Source organism: Macaca nemestrina, chromosome 9 (assembly GCF_043159975.1).
Source record: "Macaca nemestrina isolate mMacNem1 chromosome 9, mMacNem.hap1, whole genome shotgun sequence".
Taxonomy (NCBI): domain Eukaryota; kingdom Metazoa; phylum Chordata; class Mammalia; order Primates; family Cercopithecidae; genus Macaca; species Macaca nemestrina.
In genome coordinates, this window is record NC_092133.1 from 7278950 (window position 1) to 7303160 (window position 24211).

Here is a 24211-nt window from a genome sequence, read left to right on the forward strand (position 1 = left end):
TCAGCACATCCAGTGACTTATACCTTGTGGTTCTCTGCTCCTGGTGGCTGGCATCATGTGGGGAGCTGGCTGAGAAGACTTCTTCCCTAGCATAGCTGCCAGGGACACATATGTGACACAGACTGAGCCCACACTTCTTCCCCCTGGGCACGCTGAACTCCCAGAGGAAGAGGAAGGGGGCAGCGGAACATTTTGGTCGTGGCAGCACGCCCAGCGAGCCTTTGCTGAGCGTATACATGCAGGACTCCTACTATATGAGTGATGCATTGTTAATGAGACATGGCCCATGACTTCCTGGAGCTCACAGCCTAGCACCGAGGTAAATGTGTGACTCACTGTTGCTCAGGCCCATCGGAGAAGCACCATGCTCTGACTCAACAGGACATTTCAACAGGGATTCCTGGGGTAGATGGAACTTGAACCAATGGCTATGGGTGGTACTTCAGGCCGGGGACAACTTGAGCAGAGACACTCAGGAATAGTAAGTTAAGACCATAAAAAGCAGTGCAGGAAAAGAATGGGGTTCCCACCACGGATGGGTTGTTACCATGTGATCTACCAAACTACCATAAGCCTCAGTTTTTGCATCTGTCAAATGGAAAGAAATATGCCTGCCTTCGTGAACAGCTGTGGGACTCCACGAGGTGATGAATACACGTTGAGCACCTAGCCCAGTGTCTGGGACACAGCGGAATGGCAGTTAGTCTTGTTCAGGAGACCTGTGTGGGTGGCTTGGTGCATGGAGGTGGGAGTGGAGACACAGGGACCTCTGACATGGTTTGTGGAGCTCACAGAAACTTCTGCATAGGCAAAGGCTTCCTCCCAACTCTTTCTACCCAGGAGGAGGAGCTGTTTCCTTTTGCCGCAGTTGTGGTGCCTCCTGAAAGGGCGTGTTTTTCACACTGAGTGAATGATCTGTGTCTGTGCTTCTTGGGGCTTCCAAGTGCAACAGAAGCAAGTGACTCAGCACCTCCGTTCCCTCCACACCCATGTCTCTTTGGAATACAGAATGTAGGGCTCTTGGATTGTCTTTTGGGAACAAATGACTCAGCAGGATAGAAAGAGGAACGGGCAGACGTTGCCTCTGCACTCCCGGCTTTGATGCCAGTTGCCGGTCAATCCTGCTGCAGCAGGGGTCTCAGCGCTGGCCAGGCCTGACCCCCAGGACCTGTGTTGTCAACATGCCTGTTACCCTCTTTACACAAGGATGTAGAAGAAAATTGTGACGTACTTTTGCACCGTGGCTTTTGGTCTCGGAATGTCATGCTTGCCATCAGCTTCTTGGCCACATCAGACAGATGTGTTGCCTTTGTGTGTCACTGCTCTTAAAAATGACATATTTTCTTTTCCTTGCATAGGAAGCACTGGAAGTTCGTAAGCCTCAGTTCATTTCTCGCTCACAAGAACGGCTGAAAAAGCTCGAACACATGGTCCAGCAGAGGAAAGCCCAGCGGAAGGAGGACCTGAGGCAGAAGCAGAGCGTCCTTCCCATCCGCACCAGCAAGAAGCAGTTCACGGTTCCCCATCCTCTGAGTGGTAAGCTGCAGGTGGCTTGTGGAGACTGGAAAAGACCGGGGCGGGGGGTTCCTGGAGCTGGAGGCTTCACTCAGGAGTGATGGTTCCAAGTGATGCCACTGACATATGCAGAACCTATTATGGCTCCAAGTGGCTGACCCTCAGCATCATAAAGCCTGTTCTTGGAGCCAGCCCATTTTGAGAGATCACATATGGGCATTGAGCTCAGCAGAAACAACTTGGGACACCAATTTACCATTACAGCTGGGACAGAAGCCACACCACTATAGCAGCCAGGGTAGCAAGTTCAAATTCTTGGCTCCTAATAGATATTTGCAAGAGATCCCCTTTGCCCTTTATAGATTGCAAAACAGATCTCGGGGTGAGAGGTTGACTCCAGCTTGTCTACATCAACATTCGTCATCTTGAAACCCCTTTCCTGCTGTGAGCTCAGAGGATGCATGGCCAGCTTCCCAGCACTGTGAGGCCAGTGTCACACTGACCCTGTGAGGGAGGGCACTTCCTTACTCACTGGAGAGGGAGTTATCAGGAACCTTCTTTGGGTGCCATGCTGGGAGCAAGACTGACCTCAGTCCCTACTTCATGGAGCTTATAAACAGACTATTAAACTAGCAAGAATAACAAAAAGAAATGAGGGTAAGGATGGGGGACATCAGAGCACATACTTAGTGACTGCCAACCCAAATCTTAAAATCTGGAGGCCTGGAGAAACCCCAGTTTTATTCCTTTGGATAGAGGAATGAGATCTTTCTTCCTAGGAAAATGTTTTGGCCCCTAGGAGGTGAAATCATGAGTATAACTCAGAATAAAAGTCTTTTGGGGAAATAACCGTATTCAATAAAGTGCAGCTTAGCAAACATTACCAAGATCTCATTCCGGGTGCCTGGGGGACTGAGGAAAAGGGTGTTGTAATAGAATTCCTGTGAACCTCCCCAGTCTATGGGCAGACTAAGTCTCCTTCCCTCCACCAGAACTCTGCTGGTGGAGCTGTCTAAAGACCTCGGGGAGGAATGAATTTGAATGCATCCTTCCCTGTGGCTAAATATTTGCCAAGACACCTGCTGCTCCCTCCGCATGACAATTTCTAGTATACTAACAAAAGGGGGTATGCAAAGAGCTCCCCATGGGAAAATGTGTCTCTAACCAGTGCTGTAAGTCTGTTGGCAGATATAGGTTCAATGGGGATACAGTTTCCAGGAGGCTGTTTCGTCTCTGGCCCAATAAAGAGAAAACTGGGTTGAGGCACAGACTTCTCAAGTTGCTGTGAGAATCAAAGCCAGCACCAGGAGACCTCTGGGGCCTTCAGTGCCTACACTGGCCCTGGGCAGTGTTGGGTGTTGGTGCCCAGGCTGTGTGGGCCACTCAGCCTCGATAGTTCTGAAGATGCTACTTGAGAGCATGGTTAGGCTACGAAATTTGTGGTTAGCAAATATAGAATGACGCCACTTTAGAGCTCAAGACTCACGTACACACACAGAATGGCGCTGAGGGCTTCCTTTTCAGTCAGGTCCCTTCACTTTGTGTGGGAAGAAACAGAGACCCAGAGACCTTAGGGAACCTGTTTAGTGTGGTGCTGTGCTGGGCTTCTCTTCTCCTGGGCCAGCACCTCCCGGCTGTGCCATTCTACCGGCCACAAGTGGTCTGGGACACCACCATCCCAAGTGCCAGACGCAATGTGGCCTTGGCCATCTGTACTGGTTTCCTAGGGCTGCTGTGAGAAATCACCAAACACAGGGCTTAAAAGAACAGGACCTGGCAGGGCCCAGTGGCTCAAGCCTGTAATCCCAGCAGTTTGGGAGGCCGAGGTGGGTGGATCCTTTGAGCCCAGGAGTTCAAGACCAGCCTGGCAACGTGGAGAAACCCTGTCTCTACAAAACGTACAAAAATTGGCCAGGCATGAAGGTGCATGCCTGTAGTCCCAGCTACTTGGGAGGCTGAGGTGCGAGGATCACCTGAGCCTGGCTAGGTCATGGCTGCAGTGAGCCGTGATCGTACCACTTCACTCCAGCCTGGGCAACAGAGCACAAGACCCTGTCTCAGAAAAAGCAAAATACAAAACAAACAAACAAACAAAAAACAAGCCCAGAAACATTTTCTTGCAATTCTGGAGGCCAGAAGTCAAAATCGAGGTTTCCACAGGGTTGGTTACTTTCTAGAGGCTCAGTGGGCAATGCTGTGTCCAGCCTCCCTCTCTGCTCCTGGCGGCTTCCTGCAGTCCTCAGTGTTCCTTGGTTTGTAGATACAGCACTACGGTCTCTGCCTCTGTCTCTACATGGCCGTCTTCCCTGCATCTGTGTCTCTATGTTCAAATTTCCTTTCCTCATAAAGATGACAGTCATTGGATTAGGGCTACCCTCATCCAGTCAGACCTCCTTTTAACTTGATTACCTCTGCAAAGACCCTATTTCTAAAGAAGTCACATTCAGAGTTATGGGGGATTAGGACTTAAACATATCTTTTTGTTGGGGAGACACCATTGTACTCATTATATCATCCAACTGGTGTTTGCCCAAAACAAATATCCTTACAAGTTCACATTCCTTTAAATGAAAATCTTAAAATTGTATATAATAAAAGGTAACCAGGCTCAGTTCAGAATGTTAACTAACTGAATACCTTTTACTCCCCAAATTCCAAGACAGTCCTGGCAACCAGCATGCTCTCAAAGTGGGACTTGGCCAACATGGGTTTTATGGCCACCCTGACCATCCCTGTGGTATTTATGTGTTGATGAGAGCTTTACTTTTGGGTTTGTTTGTGTTAGGTCAGTGAAATCAGACAACCTCTGAAACCAGAACCTCATACAAGCTTGGGCAAGTGAGAAGAAATGTTTAAGGCCCTATTAAACAAGTCTGCAGTACACATCTTGTCTTCAGCCTGTCTGCTGGCAAGATGATAAAAGTAAAATGCAGATGTTTTTCTTACATGCTAAATTAGTTAATAAATCATATGCGTGAACGAGCTCTGGCTACAGCGTCAAGGCATCTGCTAAAAAGAAGACTCCTATTTGCTTTTGGTGCTGGGGTAGCTGCCTCTGATCGGGGCTTGTCAAGCAGTCTTGGCTCAGGAGCAGAACCTGAAAGGTTCAGGTGGGAGGAGCCTCGGCAGCTGACAATGCCAGAGAAGCCAGTCCCTGGACTTGCAGGGGATGACTATGGTGAGAACCAGGGAACCAGCTGAACTTTATGGTAGCTAGTGAATTCTGAGCACCTTTGAGGCCAGGGGAAGAGTGCTGCATGTGGGTGAGTGTTAATTAGGGTTAGGGCTCCTTGTTTGGAGGCAGGAAAATTTTCATGAACAACTGAGGACTCTAGAGGGACCGGGAAGTAGCACTGTCAAGGTCCTAGCTACAGTCCGTAGCCTGTCTTGACTATCTTGTCACCTGTAGTTTGAACTCTCGAAGCCAATAAATACGATGCATAAGTCTCTCTCCTCACCTGGGAGCTACCTGGGCCACCTTCCCATGGCTCTAGCAGTGACAGAAGGAACTTCTTTGTCCATCTCTTCAGCATACCTTGTTTGAGAACCCACACAGTGCTAGGCACAGTCCCTAGTCTGCCCACCTTGTGGGCAAGCAGGCGGGTGAAGAGGCAATGCTCATAGGATTCTCACAGTGCCATGAAAGGGGTTTTCTGAGGTTGTTGTGGAATCTCATAGGTGGTAGCCTTGCTCCCACCCTGGGGAGGAAGGTTCCCGACGTGGGGGAGAACCATGCCAACGGGGCAGGGTGGGTGAAGAGGGGAATACACAGTGAAGAAAGGAGGCTGGGGATACGCAGTTTAGCTATGATTGGATGGTAAAATGGGGATGGGCGGGGAGGTGAAGGGGCCAAAGAGGAGCCCAAGGAAAGATGAACTGTAGATGTGGCTAAGTGTAACCTTATTCTGAGGTCAAAAGCAGGGCTGGGAACTAGTAGTGTAGCTTCAGGTATGACATGATGAGGGTGGGGCTTGGGCAGGGCAGTGGGATGAGGAAGGTGGTGGATGCCAGGGGTTCTCAGGTAGAGGGATCAGTGGAAGGTGGTGATTGTGAGATGTGGAGGACGGAGGCTGACACCCACGGACGCCAAGGGAAGGTGGCAGGAGAGCTGGCCTTTGCTTTCAAGTCTCTGACATTAGGAACACTCCAACCCAAGGGCCTCTCTCCTCCCCAAGTCAGGGCTCTACCTGTGCAATTCACCAGAGTTGCCTGGGAGCGATAAGCAAGGCTTCCCCATCATCACCACACAGCTCCTGGGGTCCCAAGTGGATTGGGTCGTGTTCAAAGGCTGGCCACAACCTGGGAATTAGTGTGTTCCAGAACTTGTCATTGCTCCGCCTTACAGGTGAATCCAGAGCAGGATAGGCTAAAAATAAGTGTGAAGCATCAGGCACAGCCCCTGCAGGTTATAGTGGGGACAGTGCCTGCAAGTATTAGGGGGTATAGTCCCCGCAGGTGGGAGGAGTACAGCCCCTGCAGGTAGGGGACACAGCCTCTGCAGGCAGTAGGGGGCACAGGCCCTGCAGGCAGTAGTGGGTATAGCATCTGCAGGTCATAGGGCGCACAGCCCCTGCAGGCAGTAGGGGTACGGCTCCTATAGACAGTAGGGGTAAACCATAGCTTACAGGCAGTACGGGGTCAGCCTGTGCATAGGGGCACAGCCTTTGCAGATTGTAGAAGGTACAGCGCTTGTAGGTAGTCAAGGTACAACCTCTGCAGGTCACAGAACAGAGTCCCTGCAAGTTGTAGAGGGTATAGCCCCTGCAGGCAATAGGGGGTTCAGCATTTGTAGGGGGTACAGGCCCTGAAGGCAGTAGGGGTACAACTCCTACAGGTCATAGGGGTACAGTCTTTGCAAGTCATAGGGCTACATCTCCTGCAAGTCATATGGGTACAGCCCCTGCGGGTCATAGGGGTATATCCCCTGCAGGTAGTAGGGGGCAGAGCCACTGCAGGCAGTAAGGATACAGTCCCTGTGTTCATAGGGGGTACCATATCTGCAGATTGCAGGTGCTCAGTCACTGGCAGTCTTCACTATGCCCTGTTGACACAATTGTGCCTGTATCCTGTGCCCACTGGAGCTCATCAAACTGGCCCTGGCTATCTCCTTCCAGGCTTGGGGCCCAGCTTCAGAGCCTCCCTGGATTCCATCCCTCACCCCAAAACCCAGACCCCTCTCAGCCTGACTCTGCCCACTCTCACCCTTGCCAGTTGGTCTCACTTCTTGTCCTTCCTTCACTCCCAAAACATTCATGATCAGGGTTCCCAAACCACCGGAGAGAAGCCTCTGTCGCTCCTCCTCTCTGTGCTATAAAATCCCGCCTAACCTTGCAAGCGCCTCTCAAGTCCAGCCTTTTTATTCAACCCTTACCCCCAGACCCTTTCCTGTGCTTCCTGTAATACCTGAGCTGGGCTCTGGCGGCTTTCATCTCTCAGCTGAGTGCTTTGCTATGAATTACTGTTGCTGCCTGTACTCACCGCAGTTAACTCAGCCTGAGAGTGCTCAAACTCAGCCCATATTGCCCCCTTCTATTCTCAGCTCATTTCCTCCTCTGAGGACACCTGTCAGGGTCCTCCTCCATGGCTCTCTCAGTTTGTCCCCTTAACTTTCGAATGTGTAGAAAACCCTTCAGGAACATCCCCTTCTTCCACAAAGCCTCCTGACTCCCATCCTGTCTTTCTGCCCTTCACTCCCTCTCCTCTCCTCTCACTCCCATTTGAACACTCTTGGCATCCTGGTATTCTTGCATCCCTCCAGATCACCTGCCTTCTTCCCTTCTTCACTTTGGCTTAAGGTTGTGTGGTTGCGTTGGAAAACCTTCTAGATTGTAAGAGCTGGTGGGCACACTCCATGCCAAATCGCTGCAAGAGGCCCTGCTGCATCTAACACAACAGACAGAATTCATCCGAATTGCATTATCCACACTTCCCAAGGTGAGCCAAGTCAGAGCCATTCAAATCATGCACCAGTAGAGGAACGGAATTCTCTGGAAGGCACGGCAGAATTCCTTCTCCAACAAATCTTCTTTCCCTGATGATTCTTGGTTGGAGCAAGTATTAAAATTAATTTGGACTCCTAGAGCATCTAGCCGAAGATACGACCCAGCAGATAGGAGACAGTGGTGGAAGGTATCTCAGTAATAAAGATTTGCTCGCTGAGCACAGGCCACACCATCCTTCCTGTTGCCTGGTCTGATCTCAAGGCTCTCATTCTCCATAAGGCCTTTAAATAAATATTTGGGGCTAGTTCTTCCGATATTACTCACAAGAGAATTTTTAAATGGGCTTATCAGATAAAAATAAATTTTTACTTTATCAGTTTACAAAGAAAACAGGAAGCATGAATTACTGAAAAGACTGTTTCCCCAATTCAAAGACATCCACTTGTACACTTTTATTATCGTCCTTCACAGACACTGTGAGGTTGTATGTTTTTATTAAGATGCTTGGGAAGAAAAGATCAATTTATGTCTATTGATTGGAGGTGGATTTAAAGGACAATTGTACTTATGGAAGTGGATTTAAAGGACAATTGTACTTACAATTAAAATAATGTAAGGTAAAAACACTGAGTTTCCGAATGATAAGGAAAATGACTTTATGAGGAGTTATATTTCCCAATTGCCTTGATTTTATTTTACAAGTGATTTCCCTTTATATTCCACAAAGCAGCTAAGTAATAAACCTTGCAGTGACACCATAGATATAAATCTACTTGGCAACTAGCATAAAGTTTATTAATAATCTACAAATCACCATATTTTATGGTTCTCTAAAAAATGCTGGGAAACCCTGGAATTGGAGCAAACGGTGAAGTTACACTATCAGACTTGTACTGGATGTAGCTGTTTTATGGTGAGGTTGTGATTCGAATCATTGTTAAAATTCCTTTAAATGAGCAGTTTAAACTTGTCATTAAAAAAACCACACGCCCACATTTTGTTTCAACTTTAAGATTTAATTGACAAGGAAAAGTTGTATGTATTTATGGTGAATGACACGACGTTTTGATATATATACATATTGTGAAATGATTAAATGAAGGTAACATATCCATCACCTTGCATACTTTTGGTGAGAACATTTAAGATCTATTAATACTACTCCCAGTAATTTTCACATATAAAAAAGCTTTATTATTAACTGTAGTCATCATGCTCTACAATAGGTATCCAGAATTTACTCCTGTTTAGTTGAAACTTTGTACCCTTTGACCAACATCTCCCAGATTCTCCCCTGCTAACGCCTAGTAACCAACATTCTGCTTCTATGAATTTGATATTTTTAGATTTCACATATAAGTAAGATCATACAGTATTTGTCTTTCTGTTCCTGGTTTATTTCACTTAGCATAATGTCCCCCAGGCTCATCTCCGGTGTTGCAGATGACAGGATTTCCCTCTTCTTTAATGCTGTATAGTATTCCATTGTGTGTGTGTGTGTGTGTGTGTGTGTATCAATAGACTATGAGAAATTGTGTACATATACACACATATACGTATATATATGTATATATTGTGTACATATATATGTATATATTGTGTACATATACACACATATATGTATATATACATATATGTATATGTATATATACACATACATGTATATATACACATACATATATATGTGATATATATGTACACACATATGGAGAGATATATATATCTCTCTCTCTCAAAAGATCAATCAATAGGCATAAATTGATATTTTCTTCCCAAGCATCTTAAAAAAAAACAACACCTCACAGTGTCTGTGAAGGACAATAATTCACACACACACACATACACATACACTACATTTTCTTTATCCAAGAAAATGTTTCTTTGTTGACTTTCTGTCTTGATGACCTGTCTAATGCTGTCAGTGGAATATTGAAGTTCCCTACTATTATTGTGTTGCTGTCTATCTCATTTCTTAGGTCTATTAGTAATTGTTTTGTAAATTTGGGAGTTCCAGTGTTAGATGTATATATGTTTAGGATTGTGATATTTTCCTAAAATTGGATAAGGCCTTTTATCATCATGTAATATCCCTCTTTGTCTTTTTTAACTGCTGTTGCTTTAAAGTTTGTTTTGTCTGATGTAAGAATAGCTACTCCTGCTTGCTTTTGGTGTCCATTTGCATGAAATGCCTCTTTCTACCTCTTTACTTGAAGTTTATGTGAGTCTTATGTGTTAGGAGAGTTTCTTTAAGGCAGCAGATGGTTGGCTGGTGAAGTCTTATCCATTCTATAGTTCTGTATCTTTTAAGTGCAGCATTTAGGCCATTTACATTTAATATTAGTATTGAGATGGGAGGTACCATTTTATTCATCATGCTGTTTTTTGCCTATGTACCTTGCTTTTTGTTTTTTTTGTTTTTGCTTTTTAAATTGTATTTTTGTTTTATAGATCCTGTGAGATTTATGCTTTAAAGAGGTTCTGTTTTGATGTGTTTCCAGGATTTGTTTCATGATTTAGAACTCCTTTTAGAGTTCTTGTAGTGGTGGCTTGGTAGTGGCAAATTCATATGTAATGCTTAGTTTCACTGGATACAAAATTCTTGGCTGATAATTGTTTTATTTGAGGAGGCTAAAGAGAGGGCCCCAATCCCTTCTAGGCTGTAGGGTTTCTGCTGAGAAATCTGCTATTAATCTGATAAATTTCCCTTTATAGGTTACCTGGTGCCTTTGTCTTAGAGCTCTTAAGATTCTTTCCTTCATCTTAACTTCAGATAACCTGATGACAATGTGCCTAGGCTATGATCTTTTTGAGATGAATTTCCCAGGAGTTCTTTGTGCTTCTTGCACTTGGATGTCTAGGCCTCTAGCAAGGCCAGGGAAGTTTTCCTCGATTATTCCCCCAATATGTTTTCCAAACTTTTAGATTTCTCTTCTTCCTCAGGAATGCTGATTATTCTTAGTTTTAGTCGTTTAACATAATCCCAGACTTCTTGGAGGCTTTGTTTATATTTTTTTATTCTTATTTTTTTGTCTTTGTTGGGTTGGGTTAATTCAATGACCTTGTCTCCAAGCTCTGAATTTCTTTTTTCTACTTGTTCAATTCTATTGCTGAGACTTTCAGAGCATTTTGCATTTCTATAAGTGCGTTCACTGTTTCCTGGAGTGTTGATTGTTTTTCTTTATGCTGTGTATTTCCTTGAATATTTCTCCCTTCACTTCTTGTATCATTTTTTGGGTTTCCTTACATTGGGCTCCACCTTTCTCTGGTGCCTCCCTGATTAACCTAATAACTAACCTCCTGAATTCTTTTTCGGATAAATCAGGTATTTCTTCTTGTTTGGATCCATTGCTGGTGAGCTAGTGTGATTTTTGGGGGGTGTTAAAGAGCCTCATATGTTTTGTCATATTACCAGAGTTCCTTCTCATTTGGGTAGGCTCTGTCAGAGGGAAGGTCTAGGGCTGAAGTCTGTTGTTCAGATTTTTCTGTCCCACAGGGTGTTCCCTTGATGTAGCACTCTTCCCTTTTCCTATGGATGTGGCTTCCTGAGAACTGAGCTGCAGTGATTGTCTTCTCTCTTCTGGGTCCAACCACCCAGCCGGTCTACCAGGCTCTGGGCTGGTACTGGGGGTTGTCTGCACAGAGTCCTGTGATGTTAACCATATATGGATCTCTCAGCCATGGATACCAGCACCTGTTTCAGTGAAGGTGGCAGGGGAATGAAATGGACTCTGTGAGGGTTCTTAACTTTGGTGGTTTAATGCTCTATTTTTGTGCTGTTTGGCCTCCTGCTGGGAGGTGGCACTTTCTGGAGAGCATCAGCTGTGGTAGTATGGAGAGGAACCGGCAGTGGGCAGGGCCCTAGAACTCCCAAGAGTATGTGCCCTTTGTGTTCGACACCAGCGTGGGTAGGGAAGGACCATCAGGTTGGGGCAGAGCTAGATGTGTCTGAGCTCTGGCTCTTCTTTGGCAGGTCTTGCTGTGGCTGCTGTGGGGGATAGGGGGTGAGGTTCCCAGGTCAATGGAGTTACTTACCTAGGAGGATTATGGCTCCCTCTGCTGAGTCATGCAGGTTGTCAGGGAAGTGGGGGAAAGCCGGCAGTCACAGGTCTCCCCCAGCTCCCACGCAATCCAAAGGGCTGGTTGCACTCCATAATAGCACCAAGTCTGTTTCCAGGCAGTAGGCAACCAGGGCTAAGAACGTGCCCCAAGCTACCTTTCTCCCAGCTGTGAAAGAAAAAGGCTTTAGTTCTTCCCCTACCTGTGGAGTCTGCATGCAAGATTCATACCCTCCCCTGAGTTCCGGCCAAGAGGCTTCTTGACTGGTTCAAATTGTTACAGAGTTCAGCTGGAGGTTTCCTTTGTCTTGTGGCATTTTCCCTGAACCTCTGGCTGCCCTCCCAAAGGATTCCTGTGATGCCTGGCAGGAATGGCCTGCTTGGGGACTCAGAGAGCTCCAAGGGCCTTTCCTGCTGCTTCCTCTACCCCTGTATTTTGCTCGGCCCTTCTTAAACTTCTGTAATGCAAAAGTGAGCTCTTTTGATGCTGTTCTATAAATCCCATAAGCTTTCTTCATTCATTTTCGTTCTTTTTTCTTTGACCAGATATTTTTGAATAACCTATCTTTGAATTCACAGGCTCTTTCTTCTGCTTAATTTGTCTGTTAATGCCTTTTATTGCCTTTTTAAATTTCATTCATTATATCCTTCAGTTTCAGAATTTCTATCTGGTTCTTTTTAATTATTGCAATCTCTCTGTTAAACTTCTCATTTTATTCATGTATTGTTTTCCTGATGTCATTTTTTTTTTCTGTGTTCTCTTATAGTTGGATGAGATTCCTTAAAACAGTTATTTTGAATTCTTTGTCAGATGATGCATAGAATTCCATTTCTTTGGGGTCAGTTACTGGACAATTATCACATTATTTTGTTGGCATTATGCTTGCTTGTTGTTGTTTTTCTGTTTCTTTTTGCCTTGCAATGATGTCTGCACATTTGATGGAGCAGTCACCTCTTCTAGGTTTTAAGTACTGGTTTCATTGGGGGAAAAAACGTCATCCTTTTCAGGTGAGTGCAAGAACACTGGGTGGAGTGTGGCAGTTCTAGCTCTAGTGAGGGTGCAGTGGCATAGCTGTCAGCTGAGGATAACAATTGCCAATATTGCAGATGTCTTCAGTGGCCAAGGCTGTGGTTGTCTACAGCAGCAGCAAGGGTTCTTAGGGCCTTCAATGGCAAAGGCTGCTGGGATCCTCCTGATAGCTTTTTCTACCACCAGGAATGTCATGGCCAAGAGGATTTCTCTTGAACTGGGTCTGGCTGTTAGGTGCACTCATGGTGATGTTGACACTGGTGTATGATGTATGGTACCAATGGAATGGCCATGAAACCAGGGTCTGGGGCATGGGTACATATGGAGGGAACACAACTCCAGGGTCTGGGGCAGCAGTTGTATAGGTTCTCAGGCACTGGCACCCCCAATGCCATGTTGGTAATGGCACACACACATACTTTTAAGAGATGCCATGTGGCCTGATTGTGTATACCAGATATACACACACATACATCATACATATACACATGTATACATATACACACAGAGATTAAATTCTATGTAACAGGTACAAATAATTTTGAAAACTGAGAACTAGTTATAGCTGTTATATCCTATAGTTGATCTCATTTTTCTTCTCGGTTTCCTCTAGCCAAATACTAACCACAATGCATTCCAAAGGAGAAAAGGATCCTTCAGATTCCTTTGAAAAATATGTTATTTGTTGTATACTGTATTATTTTAGAAGTGTGTAGTGCTCAGTGTATGTTAAAAGCATTGATAAATCCTACAGAAAAAAAGTGTTTTTTATGCTTAAATTTGTTTAATCCTATTTTTCCTAAATTATTTTTTGGACCTTGAAATGTTTTTATCTAATTCTCGATAGTCTGCTTTGGAAACATTACTTTAGGAATCTACAATGCTTTGCCAATGAAACCCCCACTGGAGTTTCAATTTGCCATTTTCCATAGAAATCTGGCACTGTGAGAAAGTGGTCTTATCCTCATTACCTGCATCCTTTATGTCGAGCAATTCCAGGAAGTGACGGCTGAGGGTCCTGGGGTTCCTCTGGACAGTAGGGTTTGGTGCAGGTTTCCATCTGTGGCTAGCTTTGCCTCACTGGAAGCTCGCCTAACAATGCACCCTGCCTGGAGCTGTCTCTGTGTGTGTACCCCAGCATCTGTAACAATGCCACCATGCTGGTGCCCAGCACAAAGTCCTCTGGAAAAAGTGGAGTCAGTCACATTCCCATTAGAAAGTCTTCACAGATGTCACAATGTGAAATAACCACAGAAAACAAGATCAAGGGGGAAGTCTCATCCATACCAATTATATGAGAGAATAGCTGCAAGAAGCAATAAACTGCCAGAGAACTAACTGCATAACAAGGGCACAGGCTGGCCTTCCATAGCATTGCCTTCACATGCAGCTACTTCAGACTATGGCTTCAGGGACCCTGCAGCTGGGGGCCTGTTTGTTGCCATGGTATGGAGAGGTTCTGTAAACATTCAGAGTAGGGTTCCCAGATTTATCTAACGAAAATACAGGATGCCCAGTTAAAATTGCATTTCACATAAATAATGAAGCTTTTTTAGTATAAGTGTGTCCCAAATATTGTATGTCCCGTATTTATGCTAAAACATATTTGTTGTGGATCTGAAATGCAAATTTAACTGAGCAGTCTTTATTTTATCTGGCAATACTTCCTCAAAGCTTCCAAACCCATGTAGGGACTTGGCTTTTTTCCTTCTCACTCTTACTACATTCTACCAAGGTAACAGTGGTCCTCAAACCTAGGCAGGCTTCAGAATCACCCAGAAAATTGCTAAAGCCACAGACCACCGGCCTAGCCACGGAATTTCTGATTTCGATGGCCTGATATAGGGACCGAGTATTTGCATTTGTAACAAAGCTCCAGGTGATGTTGATGCAGCTGGTTCAGGGACTGGAAGGTAACTGGAAGCCACCCAGATGTTGACATTTATGTGAAAATACAATCCCTCCTTTGAGAATTTCAACCTTATATCTTTTGTGGAGAATAAAAATCCCACAGATTCCATCAGTACTAAACTCTCAGGTCTCTTGTCTACTTACTTTGAGAATAGAGGTACTTTACCTACCCACAAAACCCCTGTAAAGAGGAGAGAAGACTAGCTTGAGTGGGTTGCTATAACGATGAATCAAAACATGAATTTGGGGGATAGGTGCCCAGTAGAGAAAGGAACGCCGGGGGAATGGTGGTCGTTGGCATTGCCATTAGCTTCTTCATGGTTAATAGAGTACCTTCATATGGACCACTCCCAGCACAGTGGCTCATACCTATAATTACCAGCATTTTGGAAGGCTGAAGTGGGAGGACAGCTGAGGCCAGGAATTTAAGACCATCCTGGGCAACAAAGTGAGACCCCATGTCTACAAAATACAAAACAAAAATAACAACAACAACAACAATAACAAAAACCCTGTTATTTAGGGGAGGCTGAAGTGGGAGGATCGCTTGAGCCTGGGAGGTCGAGGCTGCAGTAAGCTATGATTGTGCCACTGCACTCCACCCTGGGCAACAGAGTGAGACCCTGGCTCAAAAAAGAAAAGTTTTTAAAAAATGATTCTGCTCCCACAATGGGTGCAGAGGAACCAAATCTTAGCATAAGTAGCTTGTCCCAAAGTACATAGCAAAGCAAAGGCCTAAGGTGACCCCAAGTTTTTAGACTTATACATGAGAAAGCTTTATCAGTTTATGGAGGCCCAGGCAAGCCAAAGATATCATCACATATATGTCATAAAAGTATGATGTTTAATTTTCTAATGCTCATTTTTTTTTTTTTTTTTGTAAAAAGAAACTGAATTTCCTGTTGTGTTTAGTGAGGTCATTAAGAATTTGAATCACTGAATCCTAGAGACTGGGTGTAGTTGCCCATCTTTCAGCTGATTTCCTTTCAACTTCAACAGTGTGCTCATTGCAGAAAATAGTCTGTATCACTTTGTTAGCCACTGCTGAGCTCCCCTGGGAGGAAATGCATGTTTTGGGCAACTGACAGGAGTGCTCCACTGGGATTCATGTTGTAAGTTTCTGGTCTTGGGTAAGAATCTGGTTAGTTTGAGAGTCTCTGATCCTGTCAACATTGGGGCAAACTGAATTTGCACAGGTAGAGCTTGTTGTTCTGTGGGTCTTTGGCACCACGGGCAACCTGAATTAGGAGGTGATATGTACCAGCCTTCCTTAGCAGTTCCTGTAGCTTTTATGGGGAACCCTTTGTCTATTACTGGATCTCTTGTGGAGTAACCAGTCCATTAAAAAAATGTTAAGCACTGGATATCTTTTGGCCATAGGAATGGAGTGCGAATGGGAAAAAGCAAGGATATTAGGGGCTGAGAAGAGACTTCCGTGTCCTCTAGGAGTTCATGTGCCACTTGCGGAGAGAGTTGGCCAGGCAGACAGCTGCAAACCACGTCTAGAATCATATAGGAGAAGACCCCTAGGGAGCCAGGAAGAGAAGGGGACTGAGGACAGTGCTCTTGGGTCCAAGAGGTAGAGCAACATGGCCTCAGGGAGTGCATCAAGATTCCATTTCTCTCCCAAAATGTTTTTAATAGACATGGTCGACTTGGGGGTCTGGGATCCTCCAGCTGGGGAAGCAAAGCTCTGGTCCTGGGCCTCATCTGCCATATTGCCTCAGGGGTCTCTCCTTGGAAGATCTGGGGAGGCTTGGGGCTGCCAGTGTTCATGGGAAGACGTTCTCTTCACCACCTCCCCACCAAGGGTGCAGACCCTTTATCAAATCCATCCAGTAGCTCCACAGCACCCTATCTTTCCATGGAAGCTCCAAGATGGGACCCCATTCTGAGCTCAAACTCAAGGGTAAGTCTCTGTGTGCAAGAGAATGATCTACCCTTCCTTTACCAGGAAGCCCTGTACACCTTGCTTCTCAAACTGAGTATGCAGAAGGGAATCAATTTTTTTGGAGACTCTCTGGCTTATTTTTTATTTAATTTTATGTTCCTTCACCAGAAAGTTCTCAGAACCTGTTGTCTTTCCAAATTGTTACATCAGCAGCTCTCTCACGTGTCTGGACAGTAATTGGCACATGGCATCACTTTCATACCATTACCAACCTCTGTGTGGCTTCCACTCACCTGACAGGGTTCGGAAACAAGCTGCCTGCCATGTGCACCTGTCGTTCAGCGGCAGGATTCCACAGAAGATTAGAAGTGATTTTAGAAACAGGATAATGTTTAGAAAATGAGAATCCAGCATAAGATTTTATCTCGAGAGCACTTCAGAGCCAAACCACCTATGAGTCGTTAACTCACCTTCATATGGTGTCACCTGTGCTGTTTAATTTCTGGAGGGCTAATTTGGTCCAAGATAGACCACTCTCCTATTGCCTACATCAAGAAAATTAGAGGGTCCACCATGGTGAGTCGAACAGAAATTATGTACAAATTTAAACCCTGAGAACCTTGTATTTAAACCCTGAGAACCATGATGGAATTACTCTAACGGCCAGCGGCAGAGACCCAGTGGCTTTGAAATTGCATGATGCACAGCCTTGTGATCTTAGAATTTACAGTTGTTAGGGGTTCCCTTAAACACACCTATTTCCATTCTTTTGTGAAGTTCCAATCTTTAATACGAGATTCAGGGAGGTAGAGACTTGACATCTATACTCCAGGCTGGCTTGTGGACTCCCTGCTGATTTCTCTCCAACAGCTTTCTCCTGGTTTTGGTGTTTCTAAGATAGGGGAAGCAAATGTCTAAAACATCCTTCAAAGTGCTCGGGCTGACTTCAGAAAACAGGCTTCTGGAGGGCATTGTCCTAATAAATCGTGTGAACTTGATTATCATTTAGATTACCTCTTCAGTAGGGAAAATGAAGTTTGCAACCAGAGCTGTAGATAAGGGCTCTGCAGGCAGGAAAAACAGCCCAGCCCCACAAACAACCAATCATGCTGGTGGCAGGGTGATCTTTGCTGCCTTCTGGTGACACCGTCAACTGTCTGAATACTGAGGCCACTTGTCCTTGTGTATGTGTGTGTGCCTGTGTGTGCACACAGGTGATATGAGGATTACAATAAACACCCACATGTGTTTATAGAGATTAATGGGATGTCTGGGCTTTGACCTTACCAGAGTAGTTCTCAGAAGCACCCAAATCTTGGTACCTGGTTGTGTGCTGACTTTGACACAGGCAAGGGCTTGAGGAAGTCTGGCCTTACCAAATTAAATTAGCAACAGACACTGTAGTTTGGATCCAATAATGAGGCAGATGCAAGACTTTTTGGGGAAAAAAGTATTTTCCAGAAATATAGAAATGGGCAATTTACCTTAGTAATTTTATCGAGGGGAAAAACCCTCCTCTATTTGAATAATTCGAGGTAAACACAACTGCAGTCTCTTCCCTCCATATCAGTGAATTAGAACACATGAAACTTCAAGGAAAATCTGTAAGAGACCCATAAGCAGGCTGAAAATGGTTCTCACCTGCCACTGTAATTTTATACAGGCAGAATTTCCATTAAGAGTAATTTCATAGATAAGATTTTTCTGTTTTTTTTTGTTTTTTTCAAACGAAGCTCATGCAGGATGGGTTTCCATTCCATGAAGTGAAATCCCTGTGGGTCATGCTGTACATGTCCTGAAGGCAGTTGCGCCAGGCCGGGGAAGATGGCAGTGTGCAGGTAGCCATGGGAGTCTTCTGCCCTGCACAGGAAGAAACTGAGTTGTGGGACGAGGAGAGATGAATCAAGGATGACTTATCTCTTGCTGCAAGCAGGTCCATGTGGCCCTGGGCCATCATTTTACCCACCCGCACCCACCACAGGCTATTGGGGAACATCCCTCTCTACTTCATGACCTAGCTCAGCTGTCTCCTGTTATGGAGTCTTCCCAGATGCCCCTCTTCCCTGGTGGACCTGACCACTCCCTTCTGAGGTCTCCCCTCACCCTGTGCAGACTTTGCTCTTGGCATCTAAAGGCCTTATTTACCTCATTCTCATCCTGGGCTCGGAGCTCTTAGTTTTATTTATCTTTGTGTCCCTATCGCTTAGCACCCAGGAGATAAAAACTTAACAATGGTCAAATGAATGGGTTGCTTAAACCCAAAGCCTAGGAGTCACCCTTGATTCACCTCTCCTGGCCCCTACAACTCAGTTTCTAACTGTATAGGGTAGAAGAGTCCCATGGCTACCTGCACGCTGCCATCTTTCCCCACCTGGCTGCAATTGCCTGACCTGTCTCACTGCTGCCATTTTTGCATCTCTGCGGTCATCTTTTAGCAATAAAAATCAGATCTCATGTTTAAAACTCCACACAGCTCTGCATCTCTCTTACTCTGGAGGCAAACTCCTTAACAGGCTTGCAAAGCTCCTTAAATAGGTTTGCAAAGCCCAGCATGGGTGGTTTTCAATTCTAGGGCATATTGGAGTCATCTGGAGATTTGGTTGAGATTCCAATGCCAACACACAGGAATCTTTGCCAAATCCCCAGGAAGTTGTAAGGCATCACCTGGGTGGAGAACCAAAGTAATCTTAGCTCTCGCCTCTGCACACTCCCTCCCTGCACAGTCACAATGACCCACTTTCAGTTCCTGCTGCAGAAGCTCACTGTGCCCTTCTCCCAGATCCTCCCACAGTTGACTCTTGTGGTCATTCAGGTCTTGGTTTAAAGATCTCCTCCCCTGTAGGGACTTCTTGCCTCTCCAGTGCCCCTTTGATAAATGGTGGCATTTCATTTTCACCAGAGCATTTGCCGGATACTTTAGTTGGTTTGTGACTTGTCCAGCTTCTCCTGAAACAAATGAAATCCCATGGAGGGAGGATCTTATCTGTTATTTTTGTTTCTGAGCATCCCCTACCAACATAACTGCTCGTTAAATGTAGAAGGAAGGAGAAAGGCATATCTAAGAAATGAATTTTGGATTGGTCTTGGGAAATGGAGGAGTGCTTGGTCAGGGCTCCCGAAACACAGTTTCTGCAACCACAAGCCACTTCCTCTCTCAACGTGCCCAAAGCTTCTCCAGTGAGTTGTGTTCCTTTCACTCAAGTGAGATTGGGAGCTGTTTGCAATGCGCTTGCCCTATTTCAAACCACTTCCTCACGTCTCTTTCCTCTAGGCTAGGAAAGACCCTGCTATTTATCAGATGAGCTTGGGAACCATTAGGAAAACTCCTAAGTCAGCAGCAATCAACTTGCAAATACTTTCTGGGGGTGTGGGTTGAGGTCACCAGCAGGGGAAGCCCCCTTGGACACAGTCCTGCTTATTTTGCACCTAACATAGGCTGCTGGGCCCAGAATCAAAAGTTCTGCATGGCACAGCAGGCTGAGCCAAGTTGAGGAAACACAACACTGGAGGTGTCAGAGAGCTCACATTTGCTTTTGTTTCCTCTTGGGAATCAAACCAAAGCTTAATTGTGGTATCAGGTGTTCTAAAGAAACAAACTGAAAAAAAAAAAAAATCTCGCTTTCCAGAGTAGACCACATACAGTTGAACCAAGATGATCAAAATCTTACAAATGGTATTTGTAATGTTTTTAATCTCCTCAGGACATGGTCTGTCTACCCTGGCCTCACCCTACTCTTGAGTAGCCCATGAGGATTGCTAAGCTGGACTTGAATCTAATTCTTTGTACAAGGTTTCTTTTCCCTAAGTAGAATAAGTGACTGTCAAGAGTCACATATTTGCTTGCCCAAGGGCCTGACTGACTGAAGCTGACATTTCCTTTTTTCTTGGAAATGCCATTGGGATGTTTCTGCGACCCTTGCCTCCGACCTGGTGCTGCCTGGAGCAGGGACCACTGGGTACTGGGCGGTATCTTGGCCCATTGCAGTCTCCATGGTAATGTTATTTTCTCACTGCTTCTTCTTACAAATTGCTCTAGGGAAAGCTGGGAGATTTCCTTGTCCTTAGAGGCCTCATACCTAGTGTAGGGATTTTTCTATGGGTGGGGTGACCTTGCACCCTGGCACTTCTCTCCAGAAGACCATGATTCTGTTGCTAAAAAGAAGCATTCAAAGTCATTGTTCTCCATAAAGTAAGTTAGGTGTTAACACTGTACTTCACACCCTTATTTAATTTGTCAAGATCAACTCTGTTTTTGGTCAGTTGTCAATACAGCCACTTAGTTGGAAATATTCTGATTTCTTTTTCTTGTTTCTCCTTTGAGTCTTGTCTTTGAAGTTAAGTGATGGTGCCATATTCTTTTTCATGTTTGAATAACCAGATGGGACAAGCTCAGCCACTGTGTTGTTTTCCATATTATAAGTCAGTAGCCGTGTTGTGTTTCTCCAGAGAGGAAGAAATTTCTTAGGCTCCTTGGCTCTATCCCACCTTCTTAGATATTCCTAGAAAATTCTGTCTATTCTCAAGCCTGAGAAATATTTGGTTGCTCCACTGGATTGATGAGCAAAGGGACAGGCCCGGGTTGGAGGAGATGAATAGAAATAGACCCAGGACTTCACTGGGGATCACAGGAGGCCCACTCCAACTCTGATGCTTGGCAAGGGGCCAAGTTGCCTATCTGCTTCTGCTGAATGAGCAGGTTGCTGCCCAGGTGTTTTAGGAAGCATGGCAGTTGCTCAAACACACCTCCATGCAACAAGCGCCCCAGGAGCATTTACATATGCGAGACCCTTTGTTAATCTACACGGCTGAGTGTCTCATGGAAATTTGAGTTATTGGAACAGGCCTTTTTCAACTTTTGCAAAAGGATATACACTTTTTTTTTTTAAACACACACCACTTTTAAGTGTGCCATCTATGAACATCATTATGATTAGTAATATGTACTTAGAATGAAAAAATCCCAGTCTCATAGTGATTTTTAGCTACTGTGTACTTTCTTAAAGGATACCGAGCATACATGATTATTATGTTGTGGTTCGTTACCTTTCCCCTCATTAGGAAGAGGACAAGGTGGTCTTCATCTTGCAGAGGCTGAGCAACCCTGAGACAGGGCTAAAGACAAGAGTGACACCTCCTTCTTGCAAAATGCCCTAGGGGTAGGTGGGGTATTTCCTTGTCCTTAGAGGCCTCACAGACCTAGTGTAGGGATTTTTCTATGGGTGGAATGACCTTGCACTCTGGCACTTTTCTCAGAAAACCATGACTCTGTTGCTAAAGGAAGTATTGGGGGAACCCGCCCCCAATATTTCAATGTAGGTTCTTTTATTTTCCATAAGTGTTGGCCAGCTGAGAAATTATAAAGAGAGGCATTTTACAGCTGGGCCTCCAGGGGTGACATCACATATCGGTAGGATTGTGATGCCTGCCGGAGTCTCGACCAGCAAGTTTTCATTAAGGGTTTTAAAAGGGGAGGGGGTGTAAGAACAGGGAATAGGTACAAAGATCACATGCTTCAAAGGGCAAAAAGCAGAACTACTAATAAGGGTCTAACAAAGATCACATGCTCCTGAGGGAACAGGATAAAGGGTAAAAACAGAACCACTGATAAGGGTCTATGTTTAGTGGTGCACGTATTATCTTGATAAACAGCTTAAACAACAGAAAACAGGGTTTGAGAGCAGAGAACCAATCTGACCACAAATTTACCAGGGCAGAGTTTTTCTCCACCCTAGTAAGCCTGAGGGTACTGCAGGAGACCAGGGCATATCTCAGTCCTTATCTCAACTGCATAAGACAGACATTCCCAGAGCAGCCGTTTATGGACCTCCCCCTAGGAATGCATTCCTTCCCCAGGGTATTAATATTAATATTCCTTGCTAGGAAAAGAATTTAGCGATATCTTCCCTACTTGGATGTCTGTTTATAGGCTCTCTGCAAGAAGAAAAATATGGCTATTTTTGCCCGACCCTGCAGGCCGTCAGACCTTATGGTTGGCTTCCCTTGTTCCCTAAAAATCGCTGTTATTCTGTTCTTTTTCAAGGTGACCAGATTTCATATTGTTCAAACACACATGTTTTACAATCATTTTGTACAGTTAACACAGTTATCACAGTGGTCCTGAGGTGACGTACATCCTCAGCTTACGAAGATAACAGGATTAAGAGATTAAAGACAGGCATAAGAAATTATAAAAGTATTATTTGGGAACTGATACATGTCCATGAAATCTTCACAATTTATGTTCCTCTGCCGTGGCTCTAGCCAGTCCCTCCATTCGGGGTCCCTGACTTCCTGCAACAAGGAAGCATTCAAAGGTGTTGCTCTCCATAAAGTAGGTTAGATGCTAACATTGTACTTCATGTCCTTATTTAACTATTGTCAAGACCAACCCTGTTGTTGGCCATTGTCAATACAACCACTTATGGTGTATCAGTCTCTACTGAGTTCTGCTTAGACTCAGGATATGGATTAGAATAAGGATCAATTAACAGATTATGAACTAACCATAATGTTTCTCTAGAAATGTGCAAGATTCTATACCTTCTGAACTTAATTCTCTTTCTATTTTTTCCAGATAACTTGTTCAAACCCAAAGAACGGTGCATTTCAGAGAAGGAGATGCATATGCGATCTAAGAGGTACCTAGCTATTGTATAGTGTTCAAAGAAGTTGGTGGGGCAAGTGGGGTGGTTTGAAGGCTTCAGGTGCTCTCCAATGGGATCACTGCTTGTAGGCCCATGTTTAAGGTCTGAGGTCTTTTTGGCTGCAGACCTGAAAAAACGGCTAAAATAAGTATGGTAGTTGAAGTGTGCTTTTGAATGTTAATGCTGCTCTTGGAAAAACCTTAGGAAAGTGATAGGTCTTGGATTCTGAACCAATCCAGTAATTGGTCTCTAAGAGATTCCCAGACTCTGAGCTGGAACTCCTGCACATTCGTATTGTTGCTCTGGGCAGGAGCTATTTGTCACTGCACCTTTGAAGGTAATTTTATGAGGGGGAGAGAAGCTATTTCTCCTAAGGGTCTGGACTGTAGCAGGGACTGAAGGAAAGGATCCAACCTTGGAGGCAGATGGCACATGGGAGCCAGTAGAGCCTCAGAGGGGCCACGAGCTAGGTTTCTTGGTGCTGTCTCCAGCAGACCTGGTGGCCATGCTGCAGGCACATCCTCCTCGTTCTGCTTGCCTGGTGCCTGTTCAAGACTCCCACTAATTCTCACCAATCTGGTGCACACAAAGGCTGCCATTCTTTCTGAGATCTGGCCTCTTAACCAAAATATAATAGCTCGGCAGCGTTGGCCAAGTTCATGCAAGTAAAATGTCATTAGTTTATAATAAAGTACCTAGTACAGGGAGGAATTATAATAATTAAATCAAATTGATAGCACACTTAAAGAAACCATTGAAATAGGAAGAATACTTTTCTCCCCACTTCAGGCATACAATTTCTGCTTTTACCATGATTATATTGTTTCCATGGTGATTAGGTAACTTTGATCATTTATTGGAAGGCTCTTTGTAAATAAGGAAGTGAAAACGAGGAAAAGGGAGACTGTCCCATTAAATACTTGATTCGTAGCATTCTAATTGGGGTTTTTAAAGGGCCACTGGGCTTTAAGACTTGCTATTTCAGAAGTGCAAAGTTGCATATGCCTCAGGCCAGAACCATTCCCTTTTCAATTTACAGAAAAATTTCAGCCAAATCCTCCCCTCCCAGTCCCCAAACCCTAAGCCACCATTATGGAGCCTTGCAAACTAAGCAATTAAAATAATAGATCTCAAAGTAGCATGAGTAGTCAGAGAGTATTGCCCTATCATTTTACTGAAGAGGAAACTGAGGCTCAAAGAGGACAACTGAGCTAGGTGACGTT

The 24211-nt window shown here is 44.8% G+C and overlaps 1 protein-coding gene across 8 annotated transcripts in view; it reads left to right on the forward strand.

The window, feature by feature from the left end:
• The window catches only part of C9H10orf90 (chromosome 9 C10orf90 homolog), a 238172-nt gene that overhangs the window by 211003 nt on the left and 2958 nt on the right, over positions 1–24211 (forward strand). For 7 of the 8 annotated variants that reach the window (XM_071068927.1, XM_071068929.1, XM_011722521.3 and 4 more), the window contains 2 exons: positions 1359–1536; positions 22919–22982. In XM_071068927.1, the coding sequence (XP_070925028.1) occupies positions 1359–1536; positions 22919–22982 (242 nt within the window). Of the gene's footprint in view, positions 1–1358; positions 1537–7310; positions 7450–22918; positions 22983–24211 lie in introns of those variants that run through there. The other variant, XM_071068928.1, reaches the window with a different exon arrangement.